Below are 21,903 nucleotides of genomic sequence, written 5' to 3'. Positions count from 1 at the left end.
GATTCATTCATAAAATTGAATACAAAAGTCAAGGGTCAAATAATAATATAAACCCTTGTACAAAAAGTGGATAGAAACTATTAAAACTAAGCATTCTCCCCTTCGGCCTCTTCAATGTTTTCAACTACTACCGACTGAGGCTCAGCAAAAGGAGCGATTGGGCTGGATCTCGGGGACAACATGGAGGGGCACAAGTTTACCCTCAATCATAGTCTTCATAACATCGAAGTGAAATCATTTGAAGGCACTTGATATAAGAAGTTACGTTTAATAGCCAATTTTATCCTCAGTTTCGTTGACAAATCTTAATTTAGTCCCTCGTTTTAAAAGTGTTTGAAATGGGTTCTCATTTTTTAAATTTTGAGTCAAATCAGTCCCTTGCGTTAGATATAACCAAACGGCGTTAATGGAGTGATGATCTGGCAGCATTCATGGTAATGACCGAACGGTATTGGTAGTGACCGAACCGTATTGATCATGACCGAACAGTATTAGTCATGACCGAACGATTATGATGACTGAATGATGATGGTGGCTGAACGGTATTGGTCATGGTCGAACGGTGATGGTGACTGAATGATGATGGTGACCGAACAGTTATGGTGACCGAACGGTTATGGTGACCGAAAGATGGTGACCGAACGGTGATGGTGATGAAAGATGGTGTGATGGTGATGAAAGATGGTGACCTTTCGACAATTACCATGAATGCTGCCAGATCATCACCCCATTAACGCACTCAAAATTTTAAAAGTGATGACTCATTTCAAACACTTTTAAAACGAGGGATTAAGTTGAGAGTTGTCAACGAAACTGTGGACAAAATTTACTATTAAACCAAGAAGTTACATTGGACAATCACTTCAATATTTTCAAGATTGTCAAATATCTAGATAAAATTTATTATTTTCTTCAATTGTTCATGATTTCATCATCCTAAAACAAATACTTTGTCATGACAAAATTTTTATCATATATATACAATGATATAAATTTTATTCATTTAGAATAAAAATTTTGTTAAGGCACATAATTTCAGTGTTTTTTATTTTTTTTATCATGTTAATATTTTCATTTAGAAACAAAAATATTGGCATTTTCACCCCACCATTTATAACATTAACATTTTTTTGTTATATCGAGATAATTTCCATTTAGATCTTCCACAATCTAAAGTTGTTTTTATTTAAAAATAATTTAACGTCAAATTTGATTATTATGTCTTCAAAATTTATTCTTTGTTGACTTTCTTCCTCGTGCCCTCCACAAACACTAGTAGTTGAACTCACTTAACAATAAAAAAAAAAACAAAAACATGAATAAATAAAAATAATTATATTAATTTGTTTCAAATACAACCTATATCACATAAAATTTCACTTATTCTTTATATATAGAACCGGAAAAAAGGTAATAAGAAATCACTAAGACAGTTAAGATACAATAACATCGTAGTAGAAAGATTAACTAATTAAACTTAACACAACGTGACACTTTCTAACATATAGTCTTTCAAGTCACGAAACAATTAGAGAAAATACATCACAATGTGCACTTTCATATAGTTTAAATTGATTTTATTAAATTTACAATATCTTTTTCTCTGTTCCTACTTATAATTATTATATTAAATTCTATACTTTCTCATTAATGTGTTGAAAAAGGAATTATTCTTTTTTGCACATAAATTCTCCCTTCATTTAGTTGAACTCCGATCAAACTTACTTTTCTCCTTTAGATTGCCGCTTACTTTACTTCTTTTTATTTTCTAATTATGTTGCTGACAAACAGCAAACAGGTCCTGTTCACTAAAAAAACCTCCTTGCATTGTTATGATATTCAAACTTCAGATTTGTTGTTACTAGTGCATAAGATATAACTTAGAACATTTTTACACATTTAATCTTAAAAACATTTTTTAGGGTACAAGTTATTTTCCCTTATGTTTATATTGAAAAGCTCCTTTTTAGATACTTTGACCATTCTCACATAAATCTTTTTCACTAAGTTTACAATTGACTAATTGCTTGAGATTGCACTCAAAATTTTCAAATATACTTATCAACGTTTATTTCACTAAGTTTACAATTGACTTATTTCATATTTTCTCCTTTTTCAACTTTTCAAACTTTGTTTCAAGACTCATTTTAGTATCAGCAACCTTCCACACCATATACTAATGCAAACATGAACAACTTTTACCAAGATTTGAATTACAGTATGATTTTCTCAGAAATGAAACTAACTTATCTTGATACAGTATTCCAATAAACCAAAAGATTTCAAATATGAACTCATTTTAACAACTCATGGATCATATTTCCAAAAAATTGAGAAACAACAAAGAACACTGTTCTCTGAAACTATTTGATCCCTCACTGGTCTTCTTCTATGCACCCACTATCTAAAAAGCTAAAAAGCAATATTACTCTGCCCAGCTGATGAAGCTTTTCAGATTCTGTGAAGAGTGACCACCTTCTACTACGTTATTCAGGGTCAATTCTTTCAGTTTCAATGACCTTGCTTTTATGCCTTCATCACCAAACAGTTGCTCCACCTTCTTCGTTATCTCTTCCTTCGATACGAATCCATTTTCATCCTTGTCTAATCTCAGTCCAACCTTCCACACATCACAAATATATGACTTGTTCGCAAACTGATCCTTTACTAATGGCCAACACAAGAAAGGGACGCCACTACATATACCTTCAATGCTAGAATTCCAACCGCAGTGACTAACGAAGCAAGCTATGGCAGGGTGGTTCAAAATCTTCTCCTGTGGTGCCCAGTTCAAAATTCTGCCTTTACTTTCGTGGAATTCATCAGAGTATGAGTTGTTTACCCTGTTATTGTCGCAAGAATTCACAACCCAAAGAAAAGGCTTGTTAAGTAAATCAAGTCCAAGAGCCAATTCCTTTAATTGGTTGTGATCAATTACTCTCGAACTACCAAAGGCTACATATATAACAGATTGAGCAATTCTTTACAAGTGTGTTTAAAATAACTTGAAGATGTCAAACAATTAAATTTACTTCTTTTCTTTGCTAAAGTTAGAAAATAATTTAAATATTACCAATGTAGAAAGTAGAGAAATTTGACGTTAAGAGAGAAATTTAGAAATATCTGCGGTTGAAAAGCTTTACCATCTGAATCTACGATTCCATCTTGCATCAGCTTTGGGATGCAATCACATGTGGCCAAGGAAAGGGCAGATGCAGGCCAGAAAACAGCTCCTTTAATTCCCAATTTATGGCCAACTTCCAGGGCCCAACCCATATTCATTGTGACAACAATGCAAGTGATGTTATTGTTAACATTCAATGCATTGATATCTTGTATGAGTTTGGGAAGCATATGAGGCATGTGAGTTTTGATTGAGAAAGTAAGTTTCTTGGGGTCCTTTCTGTCATCTTCAGGGCCCAAACCATCTGCTGTATTTATTCGATTGTGGTTGAACTCTGTGTTTAGAAAAGTGATCTTGCAGCCATGTGTGGCAAGAATCTCAGACAATTGCATAAGGGGATTCACATGTCCTACACCTGGATATGGAATCAGCAGAAAGTGAGGGATGCCCATCTACTTCAAAATTGGCTTTCACTGCATCAATTGTTGGAAGATGAAGACTGAGTGAGTGTTGCTTCATTTAAGGCTTGCACTTGGTTGTGGTAAAAGATGTCAGCAGAACCTTCAGAAATTTATTACGTATTTCTGGCAGACTGTACATCTGTGGTCTCAACATTACGCTTTACGAAAAATAATTAATAACACTGTTGTAAAGATTATTTAATATTTCCAACACGCTTAATCATGAAGTTGTTATGGATTAGGCTACCAAAAATAAATCTTTTTAAACTATTCTTGTCTATATTTCTCTTCAAAATTTATATACCAATCTTTCTGTTTGTTCGTATGGTATAGATGTGATAAGAATAGCAGTATTTGATAGGAGAGTAAGAATATTTTCATATTAAATGTATAAATTATTAACCATGACCACACACAATGCTTGAATGATTGAGAACAGTGTACTTTAAATTTAATAAAAAATTACACATATATCATGTTAAAATATTGTTAAAATATTGTAAAAAAATATGTATTAACGTATCATTACCCAATCTACAATGCATCAACTTGTAAGCTTTCTCTTCACTTTCAGACCTATGTCTACAAGGTCAGTAAAGTTTCTAAGAACATCATGAGCAACCTTTGTATAGAATGAAATGCAGTTTAATAATTTGATCTAAGTCCTAGAATCATAGTTAAGTGAAAGTGATGATTGATAAACCAACCAGAGAAATTATAGGCATGGAATAATGATGAAGGCAGCATAGCAACGCAATTCTTGCATGCTTAAATGAATATGTTTCTCTTGCAAATGTATATACTAATATCTCTGTTTTGTTTTGTATGGTATAGATTCGATAAAACTAGCATTATTTAATTGGAGAGTGGAAATCTTTTTAAAACTAGCATGGACTCTCGCAATGCATCACTTATTGACATTTGCCCATATAAATTAAATTTCTTTTTAAATTTTACCTGATATTTAAATTTTTGAACGCGTCACAGAATTCACATAATTTATTTACTAACGAGGAACACGACACTCCTCACAGTCGTCATGATAATAGTTAGCGTGTTGAAACACAAAACTGTGTCTGCGAGAGATTTCATGTAGCTGTAATATGTCATCATCCATTCAACATAAAAACAAAATGTCCTCCTCCAATATTCAATCACCAAAGTAAATTATTATTTGTAATAACCAAACGTAAGCAATGTCAAAATATAATATAATATAATATATATAGGAATTTGCTCAGTTATGTAACTTTTTTAAACTAAATTTTAGTCGTCAAAAATACTTTTTTAAGTTTTAAAATTAAAGATATTTTTGAATAATTTTTTATTCTTTTTACTTTAATTTTAAATTTAAAATAAAAAACATTAAAATATTCATATATTTAAAGTATGTTTTTTTTTATAAATAAAATTTTTTTTGTCAACTAAAATTTGGTATATTCTTGACATAAGTTAGTAAACCTATATATAAATTGAATGAGAGTCTTAGAAATACTTCATACTATTTTTTTAACAATATTATTTGTTTATTTTATTCGAACAGTATTATTATTAGGCTTTTGTAGAGTGGATATAAGGGTCTCCAATTTAACATAATTTAGTGGCATAGTTGACATTTTTCTCAGTTCTGTTATGAAATTTGGAGTGTGGATTTATAGATAGGTGGTAAGATCTTAACATTACTGGAAAACGTCTTCTTGTTGTTGAGAAAGAAAAGATCCACTTACAAAAGAATATTTGACTGTTCAAATCAGTCAGAGTTAGAATTGGTTAATTTAATTATAGCTCATGCTACCACAGTGGATTAAACCGGTTAATTTAATTAAATAAAATTACAATTTTTTTTTTCAATCTAACATTTTTTAGTATCTAATCTAAATTCCAAAAGTCCAAACCTATTTTAAAAATTTATTTTTTCTCATTTTAGACAATAAATAAAGGGTTAAATATGTTTTTGGTCTCTTAACTTTTAGTGAAATTTAGAATTAGTCTATCTTCGAAACTTTAAAATAACTTACTTTCTCATTAAAACTGCGTGAATTTAGTCATTTTAATCAACTTTTGTTAAGTTTAATTGTGGTTTCAAACGTGTTTCTCTATTAACACTGAAGAAAAAAATTGTCAAATATTATAAACAACTCAAATGTGTTTGACACGTCAAATAAACTTAACAAAATTTGGTTAAAAAGACTAAATCCACGTATTTCTAAAATTGAAGAACTAAATTGGGTCAAAGTTTCGAAGAGAGACTAATTCCAATTTTCATTCAAAGTTCAAAAACATATTTAACCCATAAATAAATCATTCATCCCAAAAGTCAATGCAACACATTCATTTTAAACCTTAAACTTCAATACGATTCAAAATCATGTTAAACTTCAAATACAATCTAAAATTACAAAAATACAAATTACTATCTAACATTAAATCAATCTTGTCTCTTATTCATCTATAATATTAGAGTCTTGAATGGATAAATCCATAACATTTTCATCTCTCAAAGTATCTTCTTTATCTCCATCTATAATAAAAAAATAATGTTAACTAATAATATTGAAAGACCAAGTAATAAATAATTAAATTAATTCCATAGTACTAATATAATGTTATCTGTTAGTTCAAAACCATGCAACCAACTTTGAGTTAAAATAAGTGCCTCAATATTCTTTGGAGAAATGGAAGAATGATATTTGGTTAGCATCCGAGAACTAAGACTAAAAGCAAACTCACTAGCAATGATAGTGATTAAAATGTTAAGTACATCACAAGACATCTTAGAAAAGTTTGGATAAGGATCTCGACGATTTCTACAATAATTCAATACATCCAACTTATAGAAAAAAGTTTAATCAAGATTTTCTTCATCTAAATAAATATTCAATTTCAACTTTTCAGTGTCATTATCATATTGGTTTGAATAATCATATATTTCTAAGACATTATGAGAAAAATTTAATACGTCATTGATAAGTAAAAAATAAAAAATACATAAAACAAAACTAGCTTTGTCAAAGGAGAAATTTTTAGAATTAAAAACTTACATCAATCAATACCTCGTCAATGGTAAAACAAGTAAGTTGCATTGAAGAGAAATCTTTAGATCTTAAAAATATTGGATGCATTTAATTTAATTTGACATATTTTTAAAACAACTGGTACATGTTATCATTTGAAACATAAATATTTTATTATAAATTTTTTCTTTACAAATAAAAGGATTAATGTTTGAATAACAAAATTGAATTACTTCAAGTACAATAACTATATCAACCACAACAACGTTAACAACAGAAAAATACATGTTCTTTTCCAGTCAGGAGAAAAAGAATTGTTATACAAACGAAGCATCCCTACTTTGCCCAATCCATAAAAAAGTTGAGATTCTTTGATGACTGTCCACCTTCTTGTATGTTATTTATAGTCATCTCCTTCAATTTCAAAGACCTTCCTTTAATGTCTTCATCAACAAGAAGTTGATTCACCTTCTTCTTAATCTCTTCCCTTGAAACTATTCCACTTTCATTCTTTTCTAAACCAACTCCAATCTTCCACACATCACAAATATAAGACTTGTTCAGAAATTGATCGGTTGTACATGGCCAACACAAGAAAGGTAAACCAGCACATATACCTTCCAGAGTAGAATTCCAACCACAGTGACTAATGAAGCAAGCCAATGAAGGGTGGTTCAGTATCTTCTTCTGAGGGGCCCAACCAACTATTTTACCTTTACTTCCATGGAAATCATGAGGGTATGCATTCACGTTTTCCTTCTTGTCATTACTGGGACGCACGACCCAAATAAAAGGCCTGTGAAGGAGATCGAGTGCAAGAGCTAATTCTTTAAACTGGTTCGGATCCATCACTGCTAAACTGCCAAAGGAAACATACACAACAGACTGAGGTGGTTGCTCATCTAGCCACTCCAAACAGGCTCTGTCTTCTTCCCAGAATGAACTTCTGTTGCTGTTTTCTATCAATGGCCCAATTGGTAGGAACTTTGGTGATATGGAAAATGCTCCCGGCTCAAGATCATAGGTAGTGTTGCAAAGCCACCACTCTCCTACCTTCAAAGTCTGCATCTCTTGCATAAGATGCTCAAAGAAGATCTTATTAAAGCCACGCCATGGAAAGTATGCAGTGTCCATCATGGGCATATTCGAAGAGAGTTGAATTTCTTGGTTTTTGGTGGGAAGTCCTGTAATGCCAAAACCAAATCTTAAAAACTCTGTTGGGTTTTACTTGCAATTATAATCAACCGAGTAAAAGGAAAATATTAAACTAACTCTTAAAGTTTAATTCTTTGATTTGATTCTAAATCTGTGACATAGTAGCACAGTCTAGATTCGTACTTAACACCAAACTCATGAATAACCAGCACATATCCGCAATTGACAAAGTCAATAAAAAGTTACATTTTGAATAGTGGTATGATAACTCTTAGGCGAGGTAATTTAGATGTTTAAGACTTAGGGGAAGCAATTACAATACATAATTAAAAATTCAAAGGAAGGGAATATGTACCTTGAGAATCAATAATGCCATCTTCAATAAGGTTTGGGATGCAGGCAGCAGAAGCCAAGGAAGTTGCAGATGCTGGACAGAGAAGAGCCCCTTTGATTCCCATTTCATTTCCTACTTCCAAAGCCCAACCCATATTTATGGTAACAATTATACATGTTATCTTGTTCTCAACATCGGAGGCATCAATGTCTTGTATGAGCTTTGGAAGCAGAGCAGGCATGGTGCTTTTCATTGAAACAAGAAGTTTGGCCACATCGCTTCTGTCATCTTGAGGGTCCAAACCATCAGGGAGAGTCACCATCTTTACCAGTGCCTCCTCCTTGTTGTCACCACCAGCAGTATTGGCTCGTTTGTTGCTGAACTCTGTGTGGACAAAAGTGACCTTGCAACCATGTTTGGCCAAAAGAAGAGAAAACTGCATGAGGGGGTTCACGTGTCCTTGTATAGGTAATGGTAAACAAAGAAAGTGAGGGATGCCCATTTTAGTGAATCAATAGGTAGAAACAATAGAACAATTGGGAAGACTCGAATCAAGTGTAGGAACGAAATGTGTGTTGTTGTTGTTTGTGTTGTGTATGATGCTTTTGCCTTATATAGAGTTATTAAAATGCACAGAGGCAACTGATGTATCTCGTACAATTCAAAATTGATGGGTTTGAAGAGACATGGTCAACTGATTTTCTGGAATTAGAATAATAATCTTCCTGATGGTTTCTATACAAGAGAGAGAAAGAGTAATATAAATGATATTTAAGCAGAAGAGATCAAAATAATAATGTTATTGAAAATATTGTAAACAAATTTATGAGAACAATGTAACTTATGTTTTAAAAAATGTCCAGGTTAAATTTATAATTGAAATATATCAGTTAAATTCTTGAATTTAATTGAGAAATAGAAAATTGAAATTAAAATTTTCTTTCGTTATGAGAAAAGGAACATTTTCAGAAACAAGAATGAAAATCAAATATAAATCATTTAAACTTTTGAATTAATATTTTTCATAATCTTAATTAATATTGTTTTGTTATTTACTTTAATTTTAAAATGAATTCGTTTGTGTATACTTTTATGCGTGTGTCGCAATGTGTCACTTATGATGTTAATAAAAGATATAATTGTAAGATTTCATGTATCTTGATTACATGACATTAGGATCTTAAGAATTTATGATTCTCACTACATCAACATAATTTTATAATTAGGATAAGAAATTTTACTAACCTTGATCCATGCTAATTGATTCTTGATTTGCTTCAACTCCTTACCCAATCTATCCCTTGATGCAACCTTAATCCTCTCAATACTTACTTGATGGTATTTTAATGGAAGAGAGAGCTTCTTCAAGAATTGTGTGCATCAGGGACAAAACCCTTCAACCATTCTTATACAACTTCCATCAAGTTGTAATTGCCATTAAGTCCCTCAAATATATTAAATCACATTTTAACCCTTATTTATTTTAACATGAGTCACTTAATTGTTAGATAATTCTAACATTCTCCCACTTGACTCTTGTGATATCATAACATTCTGTGATTTAATAAATAATCATAATGCGCATTTGAGGACTTTACATAATTGGCTTCATCATTATTCATAATTAAAGATATAGAAATAATAAGAGTCATGGCGGTCGCACATCATTCAATCGATATGTCTCCTTCCATGTACTACTGTATCATCTCCTTCTCTTTAATATGACGTTAGAAAACTTAAATACATAATGGGTTCAAACATAATGTCATTTTAATAACAATAATATAATTTGTTTGTTTTTCTTCATCATAATTTGTATACATAACCATACAGAAGAAAATACAAATACAAATTTCAGAAACTTATACATTAAAGAATTCAAGTGTCACATAAGCATTAATAACATTAACATTCAACTTTCAATGGTAGACATAATGCCCATATTCTTTACATGATCAACAAATAATTTGGGCGGTAACCCTTTTGTTAAAGGGTCAGAAATCATAAAATCAGTGCTAATATGTTCTATTGACACTTTATGTTTCTGAATTTCTTCTTTAACGACAAAGTATTTCAATTCCATATGTTTAGCACCTTTGGAATACTTGTCGTTCTTAGAAAAGAAGACTGCTGCGGAATTGTCACAATAAATTTTCAGCGGCTTGGCAATACTGTCAACTATTCCAAGTCCTAAAATAAAGTTCCGCAACCAATTAGCCTGAATAGTGGCCTCAAAGCATGCCACAAATTCAGCTTCCATAGTGGATGTAGCAATGACGGACTGCTTCGCACTTTTCCATGAGATTGCTCCTCCGGCTAAAAGATACAGATAACCATATGTAGATTTTCTTGTATCTATACAATCAGCAAAGTCTGAATCTGTATATCCAATCACTTCAAGATGATTAGATCTTTTATAAGTAAGCATGTGATTCTTTGTTCCTTGTAGGTATCTTAAAACTTTCTTTGCAGCTTTCCAATGATCCATTCCTGGATTACTCTGATATCTACCAAGCATACCAACTGCAAAACTAATATCTGGTCTTGTACATGTTTGAGCATACATCAAACTCCCAACAACAGATGCATAAGGGATATTTTCCATCTGTTTCCGTTCCAAATCATTCTTTGGACATTGCATGAGACTAAACTTGTCTCCTTTATGTATTGGAACAGGAGATGCTGAACATTTATCCATCTTAAATCTCTCTAAAACTTTATTAATATATGCTTTCTGAGACAAACCTAACAATCCTTGTGATCTATCACGGAATATTTCTATTCCTATCACATAATATGCCTCACTCATATCTTTCATTTCAAAGTTGTTAGAGAGAAATTTCTTAGTCTCACTTAAAAGACCAAGGTCATTAGTTGCAAGCAAGATATCATCAACATATAGAATCAAAAATATAAATTTGCTCCCACTGACCTTTAGATATATACACCCATCAACAGTGGTTTCCTTAAATCCAAAGGATATAATAGTATCATTGAACTTGAGATACCATTGTCGGGAAGCTTGTTTAAGTCCATATATTGATTTCTTTAGTTTATACACCATGTGTTCCTTTCCTTTTTCAGTGAACCCCACCGGTTGATCCATATAGACATCCTCTTCTAAATCTCCATTCAGAAAAGCAGTTTTGACATCCATTTGATGCAACTCAAGATCATAATGAGCTACTAATGCCATGATAATTCGGAAAGAATCTTTCTTAGAAACAGGTGAAAATGTTTCCTTATAGTCAATGCCATCTTTCTGAGTAAAACCTTTGGCAACAAGTCGGGCCTTGTAGCGTTCGATATTACCATGAGAGTCATGCTTAGTCTTAAAGACCCATTTACACCCAACTCTCTTGCATCCTTCTGGTAATTCCACAAGATCCCATACATCATTTTGTACCATCGATTTAAGCTCATCTTTCATAGCATTTAACCACTTATCAGAATTATCACCATTAATGGCTTCTGAAAATGAAACTGGATCATTATCAATACTTAAGTCATTTTCTGACTCTTGTAAGTAAACCACATAATCATTCGAAATAGCAGACTTTCTTTCTCTTTGAGATCTTCTTAATACTATTTCTTGTGATTGTTCTACAATTGGTTCATTGTTAATCATGGGAGTATTAATGTGTTGTTCTTCTTGATTGTTGTGTGTTTCTACAACATGAGGAACAACAACTCTTGAAGAAGAGGTACCAATTACAGGAACTTGTACTTTAATTTCTGTAATTTCAACCTTTCGTGAATCTACACTCCCACTAGTTTCACCATTTTCAATGAACCGAGCATTTCCAGTTTCAACAACTCTTGTACTATGGTTAGGACAGTAAAATATATACCCTTTTGATTTTTCTGGATAACCAATGAAATATCCACTGATTGTTCTTGCATCCAGTTTCTTTTCTTGCGGATTATAAATTCTTATTTCTGCCTGACAACCCCAAACATGCAGGTGTCTCAAACTGGGTTTCCTATTTGTCCATAACTCAAAAGGAGTCTTTTGAACAGCTTTACTGGGAACCCTGTTTAACAAATACATGGTAGTTTTTAAGGAATACATCCACAATGACACAGGTAAACATGAATTACTTAACATACTCCTAACCATATCCATTAAGGTTCGATTACGCCTTTCTGATACACCATTTTGTTGTGGTGTGCCTGGCATTGTGTATTGAGCACAAATACCACGTTTCTCAAGAGATTTAGCAAATGGACCAGGGTGTTGTCCACTTTCATCATATCTTCCATAATACTCACCACCTCTATCAGACTTGACAATTTTCACCTTTCTGTCTAATTGTCTTTCTACTTCATTTATGTAAACTTCCAAGACATTCACTGCTTGAGATTTCTCATGCAGTAGATAGACAAATCCATAACGCGAAAAATCATCAATGAAGGTGATGAAGTATTTCTCTTTATTGAAGGTATTCACATCAAACGGACCACATATATCAGTGTGTATAATTTCAAGAAGCTGTGTACTTCTTGTGGCTCCTTTCTTTGTGTGTTTTGTTTGTTTGCCTTTAATACAATCCACACATACATTCAGATCAGTAAAATCTAAATCCGGAAGGATTTCATTCTTTACTAATCTTTGTATTCTTTCTTTGGAAATATGTCCCAAACGTTTATGCCACAAATAAGCAGATCGTTCATCCACTGAACTGCGTTTAGTGCTAACATTGTGATGCAAGGTCATAAGAGTTTCAGCATATAAATTATCCAAATTCAATTTATATAAACCATCATAAAGTGTACCAGATCCAATCATACAGGCACGCTTAAACAAACTGAAACAACCATTCCCAAATTTAAAAGAGTATCCAGCAACATCAAGCTTAGACAAAGAAATCAAATTTCTAGTGATACTAGGTACATAAAAAGTATCCATCAGGTTTAAGTGATATCCAGTGTCAAGAATTAATCGATAAGTCCCAACAGCTTCCACTGGAACTTTCACTCTATTTCCCATGAAGACGAACTTCTCAGTTGGGTTTATGGTTCGGATTGTAAGAAATCCCTGCATCACATTAGAAACATGAGTCGTACATCCAGAATCAATCCACCAAGTATTATGGGGAACTTCAGTTAAGTTTGATTCAAAACATACGTAAGCATTATGCTCACCTTTCTTTTCGAACCAAGCTTTACGCTTTAAGCAGTCTTTCTGAAAATGTCCAGGCTTTTTGCAGAAATGACATTTATCATTTTTCTTCTGGATTTTGGTTGAGGACTCGTCAATCTTTAATGGTCCTTTACCCTTTACATGTTTCTTGAATTTCTTTCCAGCTCCTTGATTCTTTAGATAATGAACAGAGTGGCTTCTTAAGTTCTTAAGTCTGGTCTCTTCTTGAACTAACATACTGTGCAATTCATGCACATTCCATTTGTCTTTTAAGGTGTTATAGTTCATCTGAAATGGACCATACTCAGACGGTAACGAGTTCAAAATGAACTGCACGAGAAAAGTTTCATCCACTTTCATTCCTAGAGACTTAAGCCTTGCTGCAATATTTGTCATCTCGATCACGTGTTCATGCATAGTACGTGAACCGTCAAACTTCATGGTGGTCAACGTACTCATCAATGTCCCAGCGAGGGACTTGTCAGTAGTTTGGGAGCGCTCTTCCACTAATTTCATAAATTCTTTTGCATTTTCAGTTTTCGGAATAGCAGATTTGATGTTACTTGCAATGCTCATTCTCATAAACATTAGACTAAGTCTGTTTGATCTTTCCCAAGCTTTGTAATGAGCTTTCTCTTCAGTGCTACTAATATCAGTGATAGCAGCCAGTTTCTCAACTTGAAGAGCCAAGTCAAGATCCAATACACCTAAGTGAAATTGGACTTGTTCACTCCAATCAGGGAAATCTAAACCATTAAAGACCGGAACAGACGTAGCGAGCGAGTGTAAAGATACCGGAACGGGGACTGTAATTAATACATGCTAGTCATTAGTGCTTTGAGTCATAAATACAGATTCATACTTTAATCATCATTCTATGTATATCAGTGTTCTCCTTTGGGAGATCTGTTGAGACTTTGGCAAGTGTACCAAATCGTTCAAGTAATAAAACCGGTAAGACCGAATATCGTTTCCCAAGAGACTCATGTCCTAGACAATCGTATAATATCTAACTAATTTAGACTAAAGAATGATTCCATGTTTTTGTGGTTTTCATGCAATTGAGTTAAAGATAAAACATAAATTGTAAAAGTGATCTTTGATAATGCAAACACTTGGAAATGGAAGGATTAGAAAAGATATGAATGATATTGTTGGGGATATGATTTCACCTACTTCACTCTTATGCATAGAAAAACACTTCCTCTTGATTAATATGCTAAAGTCAATCTACTAATTTACTCAAACCCAATCCCTTGGTAGAAAGAGCCTAGACTTACTTCTTAAACTCCAATCCCTTGGAACACCTAACAAGTTCATCCGCTTTAAGTATTGAGATTCAAGACAACCAAAGGTCCTAGTTCTATCCCTAGATACTATTTCCTTTAGGTGATTAATCCAGTTCTAGATTCACCCAATATTTCCCAATATCAAGCAAACCCTAAAATCAAGATATGGTTGAATCAATCATACAAGCTTTAAGCAAAGGAATTAAACACTAACAAGTAATCAAAGAGGCATATAATAATTCAAAACACTATAATTTACATAAGAGATCCGTGGTTACATCAATCACCAACAAGAATGAAACTAGCTCTCCATGAATGGAGAGCTTGAGCTTACAACAATGGTGGAAATGGAAGAAAGAGGAGGACCCAAGGATGAAGAAGGGCTGTTCCCACAGCTCCTAGCTCGCCTCTGGATGCTCCAATTGAGAGAATTTGTGTCTGGGATGCCAAAGATGTCAAAGCCCTTCTAATTTGGGGTTAAATAAACCCAATCTACCAAATCAGCAGCAGGCGCGCTTGAGACCGCGCTCCAGCGCGCGAAAACAGGAAAAAGGGCGCTCCAGCGCCCTTTTGTAGGGGGCGCTCCAGCTAGCTCCAGTCCTGGTGCAGAGACCGCTCCAGCGCCCATGGAAAAAGGGCGCTCCAGCTAACTTTTTTCCAGATTCTGGTTCTTCATATTTTTGCTGTTTTTGCTGTTTTCTTGTTTTCTCTGGTTCCAGCATTCTTCATTTGATGCAGAGACTTCTTCCAACTAATTAACTTGTATAAATAAAGGGGTTAATGATCAATTTATCTAATTAAAGCTTAAGATGAAACCACTTCTTAAACTAAATGAAAACTAGGATTTACAAGGTAAAAAGGATGAGAAAGAGTTGATATTTTCTCTAATTCAATACTGAATTCATAGTAAAATATGCCACTATCAAGATCCATTAATACACAAACATAAGCATAATGATGCTAATAATTGTAAATCTTTATTGATAATTAAAATATGCATGAACTAGAATCATCTACTACCTTTGGATATATAAATAAATCTAGCGAGCATACAAAATTATCTACAATCATACTCATTAATTATAAGATCAAATAATCATCTTTGGATGATACAAAATATCTTATAATAATGAATTTTCAATTAACCCATAAATTAACTATTCATAATTTAGCATCCATACAATGAGTAATTGAAATAAAATCATTAATAATTTGAAATTAAATTAACTTTAAAATTTTGGTCACTTTGGTGACTAACAAAATTTACGATAATTAATTTCAAATAATAATAATAATAATAATAATCTTTAATTTATTATTAATCATAAATAGCATTCTTGTTAATTTTAATTTAACAATATGCATTTATTCACATAAAATTTATTATGTGTCATAATTAAATTGAAAAACCTAATTTCAATTTAAGTGACTAAATTTTCATAAAGTGATAATACTTCTCCTTTAATTTTAATCACTTAAAGACTTTAATTTTCATAAATAATTTGTTATTATTACTACTGTGATGTACACGTTATAACATTTTGCAAAGTTGTAATGCACCATTCATATAAAACAAGAAATTCCCTTTCATTTACATATGTGGCAGACCAAGTTTGTCCAATTCTTGATATACTATTCATTAAAAAACACAACTTTGGAAAAGTTTTCAATGCACCTTCATCATTCACCATTCACGGCAAACAAGGTTTGTCCCATTCATAAATTAATCTTTAATAATAACATTTTGGCATTGCATTCCATTCCCGTAAGCATTATCATCCAACAACTATTCATCATCTTCTTCCTAAAAGTACTATTCATCATCTTCTTCCTAAAAATTACTATTCATCATCTTCTTCCTAAAAATTACTATTCATCATCTTCTTCCTAAAAACACATAATTTCAATATGCAGCCTTTTATATATACAACTTAAAACATTTATTCCAGTACCATAATTTCATCATTTTTTTAGGAAAAAATCATGAATCAAATTTATTCGGAGAATCATAAATCTAACAACCTAAACTCTGATACCACATGTAAGATTTCATGTATCTTAATTACATGACATTAGGATCTTAAGAATTTATGATTCTCACTACATCAACATAATTTCATAATTAGGATAAGAAATTTTACTAACATTGATCCATGCTAATTGATTCTTGATTTGCTTCAACTCCTTACCCAATCTATCCCTTGATGCAACCTTAATCCTCTCAATACTTACTTGATGGTATTTTAATGGAAGAGAGAGCTTCTTCAAGAATTGTGTGCATCAGGGACAGAACCCTTCAACCATTCTTATACAACTTCCATCAAGTTGTAATTGCCATTAAGTCCCTCAAATATATTAAATTACATTTTAACCCTTATTTATTTTCACATGAGTCACTTAATTGTTAGATAATTCTAACAATAATTACATAGATTAATATGTCAACATTCATTGAACAAGATGTACTCATGCAAAATTCAAACACGGAAGTATTATTTGTAAACGTCAGCAATGTCGTAAAACAAAATATATTAAAACTACAGAAACTTAGCTATAAGTTAATAGTTGACAAGGTTGCTCTTAATCGACAAACTTTTAGTTTATAAATTTGTAAGTGATAAGCTAATTTGTTATATTAAAGTGTTTAGTAGAATTAACGAATAATCAGTTGCTAACTGTAAAATATTATAAAAAGATATAATTACATAGATTTTATTATATAAATTATATTTTAAAAAACAAGTAAAACTTTATTTAAAAGTTTATTATTTCTATTTATTTTTTAAAAGTTGTATATGTTTTTTTATTTGAATAAATCATTCATCCAACCTTAATTTTAGGAATTAAATATTTGTATTTATCAATATAAACTACTCTTATATTAAACGTATAATTTTCGTATATCATCAATACAATATTGATTATTTATATAATATCTCATTTTACTAGTCTAAAACTACTAAAATAAGTGCTACAAGTATGATGACTAACAAGAAACTTAAGACTACTAAAGTTGAAGACTTATACCTAGGAAACTAAAACTTAATTCTATCGTTGCTTCACCCTTACATCGCACTAGATCAACTCAAAGGACATTCTTCATAAACTCACTATTTAAGGTGATCATAGCAAGAGAGAAAACAAGCACGAACAAACAACATAAGAAGGGTTAGCGAATATTATAAAATAAAAATTATTCATACAATTATAAAACTTTATACAATATAATTCATTTTCAAATCAAATCAAATCTCAACATATATATGATTTCTAGACTCGATCAATCCGAATATATGTATTGATGTCAGACTAAAGCAAGTTTTTGCACTTGTAGTGGTGGAATACCTGCCTCCAACCTACCACACAAGGTTATTCTGTTTATCATCTATGAACAAAGAACAATAGGCCACAGACTAGGACCTCCTACGAGACTTGATTATTTTAATAATAAAAGGTTTTAATATAAATAGTTGTGTGAGGAACGAGTTTCATTATTTTAAAACACATAATCTCTTTATAAACCACTTTTCTAGTGTTCTCTAAATTCTCTCTAAGTGTTCTTATCCCCTGTACATCTGTTTGAAAATCAGAGACTGCCTGAGTGATCATTGTGGCGAGATCTTGAAATCTAACTGATCAGTTTCTAAAAAAGAGTAAATTGATTTATGCTATTTTTCCTTAGTTTGTTTTCTTCTCCTATACATTATATCATCTATGGTTGCATGTATCATCTGAGTATTCTATAAGATTATCTGTTAATCAGTGATCCTAATGGTGTATCATGATCGTGTTTTTGTGGTTAGTAGGAACATATAGGAATTTCTGTATACGGTTTGATCTTCTGTCTGGTGGAATTCTAATATTCACTTTAATTTTCATATGAGAAGCATGAATTTGTGTTTGATAGATAGTGGAATGTATGCTTGGTTGAATATGAAATTAATTGAAATGTTTGTTGAGTGATGTATATTAATGAGTGAATAATTGCCTATTGATGAATATTTTGGTGTATGCTTTTGATGTGATAATGGTATGAACTTTGGATGTTGTTGTGTTTAAGTTAAATAGGTACAAATCTGATGTAGAGTTGAAAGTAGGAAAAGAAGATTATTATTGGAATGGTTTTTAGTTGAAATTAAGGTTTTTATAGGTGAATTTCTAGAGAAAGGACTTTGAAAAGATAACTAGTGTTTGAGGTATGTTTTCATATCATTTTAAACTTGTCTAGAACCTTAGTTAAACATAATTTTGATGTTAATTTGGGAAGTGATAAATAGATAGAATTGTAGGTTGAGTTTTATGTAGTTTTGGTCTACTTTAGAGGTTTTAACAAGTGACAATCTAAATGAGAAGGTTTGTGATAAAAGTAAAGGTTTAGAGTCTATTTTTGAGTTAATTATAACTTGTTTAAATCCTTAGTTTGCAAATTCCTGAGCTATAAAGTATAGAATTGGTTCTAGAGGTTTTTGAGCTGTTGAATTTGTTTAGCACATCTTGTTTCTAATCAAATGAGCAATGTGATACTCCATTTTCATCTATTAAACTTGTTTTGGTACCAATACTAGTGCTAAAGAACCCAAATTCATCATTTTGTTCAACTAGGATAACTATCTCAACTACTTCAAGTGCGATAACTATATCAACTACAATAACGTTAACAAAAGAAAAATACATGTTCTTTTTCAGTGAGGAGAAAAAGAATTGTTATACAAACGAAGCATCCCTACTTTGCCCAATCCATAAAGAAGCTGAGATTCTTTGATGACTGTCCACCTTCTTCTATGTTATTTATGGTCATCTCTTTCAATTTCAAAGACCTTCCTTTAACGTCCTCATCAACCAGAAGTTGATCCACCTTCTTCCTTATCTCTTCCCTTGAAATAATTCCAGTTTCATTCTTTTCTAAGCCAACTCCAATCTTCCACACATCACAAATATAAGACTTGTTCAGAAATTGATCAGTTGCACATGGCCAGCACAAGAGAGGTACACCAGCACATATACCTTCCAGAGTAGAATTCCAACCACAGTGACTAATGAAGCAAGCCAATGAAGGGTGGTTCAGTATCTTCTTCTGAGGGGCCCAACCAACTATTTTACCTTTACTTCCATGGAAATCATGAGGGTATGCATTCACGTTTTCCATCTTGTCATTACTGGGACGCACGACCCAAATAAAAGGCCTGTGAAGGAGATCGAGTGCAAGAGCTAATTCTTTAAACTGGTTCGGATCCATCACTGCTAAACTGCCAAAGGAAACATAAACAACAGAATGAGGTGGTTGCTCATCTAACCACTCCAAACAGGCTCTGTCTTCTTCCCAGAATGAACTTCTGTTGCTGTTTTCCATCAATGGCCCAATTGGTAGGAACTTTGGCGATACGGAAAATGCTCCCGGCTCAAGATCATAGGTAGTGTTGCAAAGCCACCACTCTCCTACCTTCAAAGTCTGCATCTCTTGCATAAGATGCTCAAAGAAGATCTTATTAAAGCCACGCCATGGAAAGTATGCAGTGTCCATCATGGGCATATTCGAAGAGAGTTGAATTTCTTGGTTTTTGGTGGGAAGTCCTGTAATGCCAAAACCAAATCTTAAAAACTCTTTTGGGTTTTACTTGCAATTATAATCAACCGGGTAAAAGGAAAATATTAAACTAACTCTTAAAGTTTAATTCTGTGATTTGATTCTAAATCTCTGACATAGTAGCACACTCTAGATTCGTACTTAACACCAAACTCATGAATAACCAGCACATATCCGCAATTGACAAAGTCAATAAAAAGTTACATTTTGAATAGTGGTATGATAAATCATCGGCGAGGTTAATTTAGATATTTAAGACTTGGGAGAAGCAATTACAATACATAATTAAAAATTCAAAGGAAGGGAATATGTACCTTGAGAATCAATAATGCCATCTTCAATCAGGTTTGGGATGCAGGCAACAGAAGCCAAGGAAGTTGCAGATGGTGGACTGAGAAGAGCCCCTTTGATTCCCATTTTATTTCCTACTTCCAAAGCCCAACCCATATTGATGGTAACAATTATACATGTTATCTTGTTCTCAATATCGGAGGCATCGATGTCTTGTATGAGCTTTGGAAGCAGAGCAGGCATGGTGCTTTTCATTGAAAAAAGAAGTTTGGCCACATCGCTTCTGTCATCTTGAGGGTCCAAACCATCAGGGAGAGTCACCATCTCTACCAGTACCTCCTCCATGTTGTCACCACCTTCTGTATTGGCTCGTCTGTGGCTGAACTCTGTGTGGACAAAAGTGACCTTGCAACCATGTTTGGCCAAAAGAAGAGAAAACTGCATGAGGGGGTTCACATGTCCTTGAACTGGAAATGGTAAACAAAGAAAGTGAGGGATGCCCATTTTGGAGAATCAATAGGTAGAAACAACAGAACAATTGGGAAGACTCGAATCAAGTGTAGGAACGAAATGTTTGGTGTTGTTGTTTGTATGTATGATGCTTTTTCTTTATATATGGTTATTAAAATGCATACAAGCAACTGATGTATCTCGTACTAGTCAAAGTTGGTGGGTTTGAAGAGACATGGTCAACTGTTTTTCTGGAATTAGAATAATAATCTTTCTAATGGTTTCTATAATATTGTTTTGTTATTTACTTTAACTTTAAAATGAACTCATTTGTGACTTTTATGCTTGTCTCGCAATGTGTCACTTATGACGTTTTGTCCATAGAATTTAAAACACTTTTTGAAAGTTTACAAGAGTTTTAATTTTTGGAACAAGTTAGAGAATCACGTAATGTATTGATTAATGATGAGTAATAGGTGGCGTGTTGACACAAAACTGTGTTCGGGAGAAATTTCATGTAGCTGTGATTAATATGTCAACATTCATTCAACAAGATGTACTCAAAATCCAAACACCAGAGTAAATTATTATTTGTAAACGTGAGCAATGTCGTCAAAGAAAATATATTAAAACTACATAAACTAGTTATAAGTTAATAGTTGACAAGGTTGCTCTTAATTTGACAAACTTTTATATTATGTATGCGGATATTTTTACCGAAGTAGAAAAAATTGTTTGGAATTTATGGATATAGGCATTTCTTTTTTTTACAGAAATAGATAAGTTTGTGAGAAGTCTAGATGACTGTATACGAAGAATTTGTGTACCTCCTGCACGACTTCGCCTCTAATATATGAGAAAAAATGAAGTCGTACACTTTCCTAATGGTTTCAAGTTTTGGTAATTGATTATCAAATCTTGTAATCGATTATATTATGACAAAGTCGTGTAGCACTACAAAAATATCACATTTTACCAGAGGTTTATTTCCGGCGGCTTTGATAAACCTCCGATAATTTTGGCGGTTTTCTTAAAATCGCAGTTAAATTATAAATATT

General features: G+C 32.5%; 3 protein-coding genes across 3 annotated transcripts; all 3 read right to left on the bottom strand.

Annotated features, from left to right (window-relative positions):
- Positions 1–2,233: 2,233 nt before the first annotated feature.
- On the bottom strand, positions 2,234–3,624 carry LOC108323035 (UDP-glycosyltransferase 83A1-like). Its single transcript, XM_052872253.1, has 2 exons — positions 3,128–3,624; positions 2,234–2,981 (listed from the first exon to the last, which is right to left on the bottom strand). The coding sequence occupies exons 1-2, from the start codon at positions 3,574–3,576 to the stop codon at positions 2,426–2,428; spliced, it is 1,005 nt and encodes a 334-aa protein (XP_052728213.1). The 5' UTR covers positions 3,577–3,624; the 3' UTR covers positions 2,234–2,425.
- A 3,193-nt stretch (positions 3,625–6,817) lies between these two features.
- LOC108323057 (UDP-glycosyltransferase 83A1) lies at positions 6,818–8,657 on the bottom strand. The gene is made up of 2 exons (XM_017555382.2): positions 8,110–8,657; positions 6,818–7,783 (listed from the first exon to the last, which is right to left on the bottom strand). Exons 1-2 carry the CDS (start codon positions 8,588–8,590, stop codon positions 6,936–6,938), a joined length of 1,329 nt encoding a protein of 442 aa, XP_017410871.2. The 5' UTR covers positions 8,591–8,657; the 3' UTR covers positions 6,818–6,935.
- Positions 8,658–19,017: 10,360 nt separating this feature from the next.
- On the bottom strand, positions 19,018–20,996 carry LOC108323055 (UDP-glycosyltransferase 83A1). Its single transcript, XM_017555380.2, has 2 exons — positions 20,419–20,996; positions 19,018–20,091 (listed from the first exon to the last, which is right to left on the bottom strand). Exons 1-2 carry the CDS (start codon positions 20,897–20,899, stop codon positions 19,244–19,246), a joined length of 1,329 nt encoding a protein of 442 aa, XP_017410869.1. The 5' UTR covers positions 20,900–20,996; the 3' UTR covers positions 19,018–19,243.
- Positions 20,997–21,903: the final 907 nt, after the last annotated feature.

Source organism: Vigna angularis, chromosome 2, assembly GCF_016808095.1.
Source record: "Vigna angularis cultivar LongXiaoDou No.4 chromosome 2, ASM1680809v1, whole genome shotgun sequence".
Lineage (NCBI taxonomy): Eukaryota > Viridiplantae > Streptophyta > Magnoliopsida > Fabales > Fabaceae > Vigna > Vigna angularis.
The sequence above is the reverse complement of the archived record's forward strand: the minus strand, read 5'-3'. Positions and strand labels throughout refer to the sequence as shown.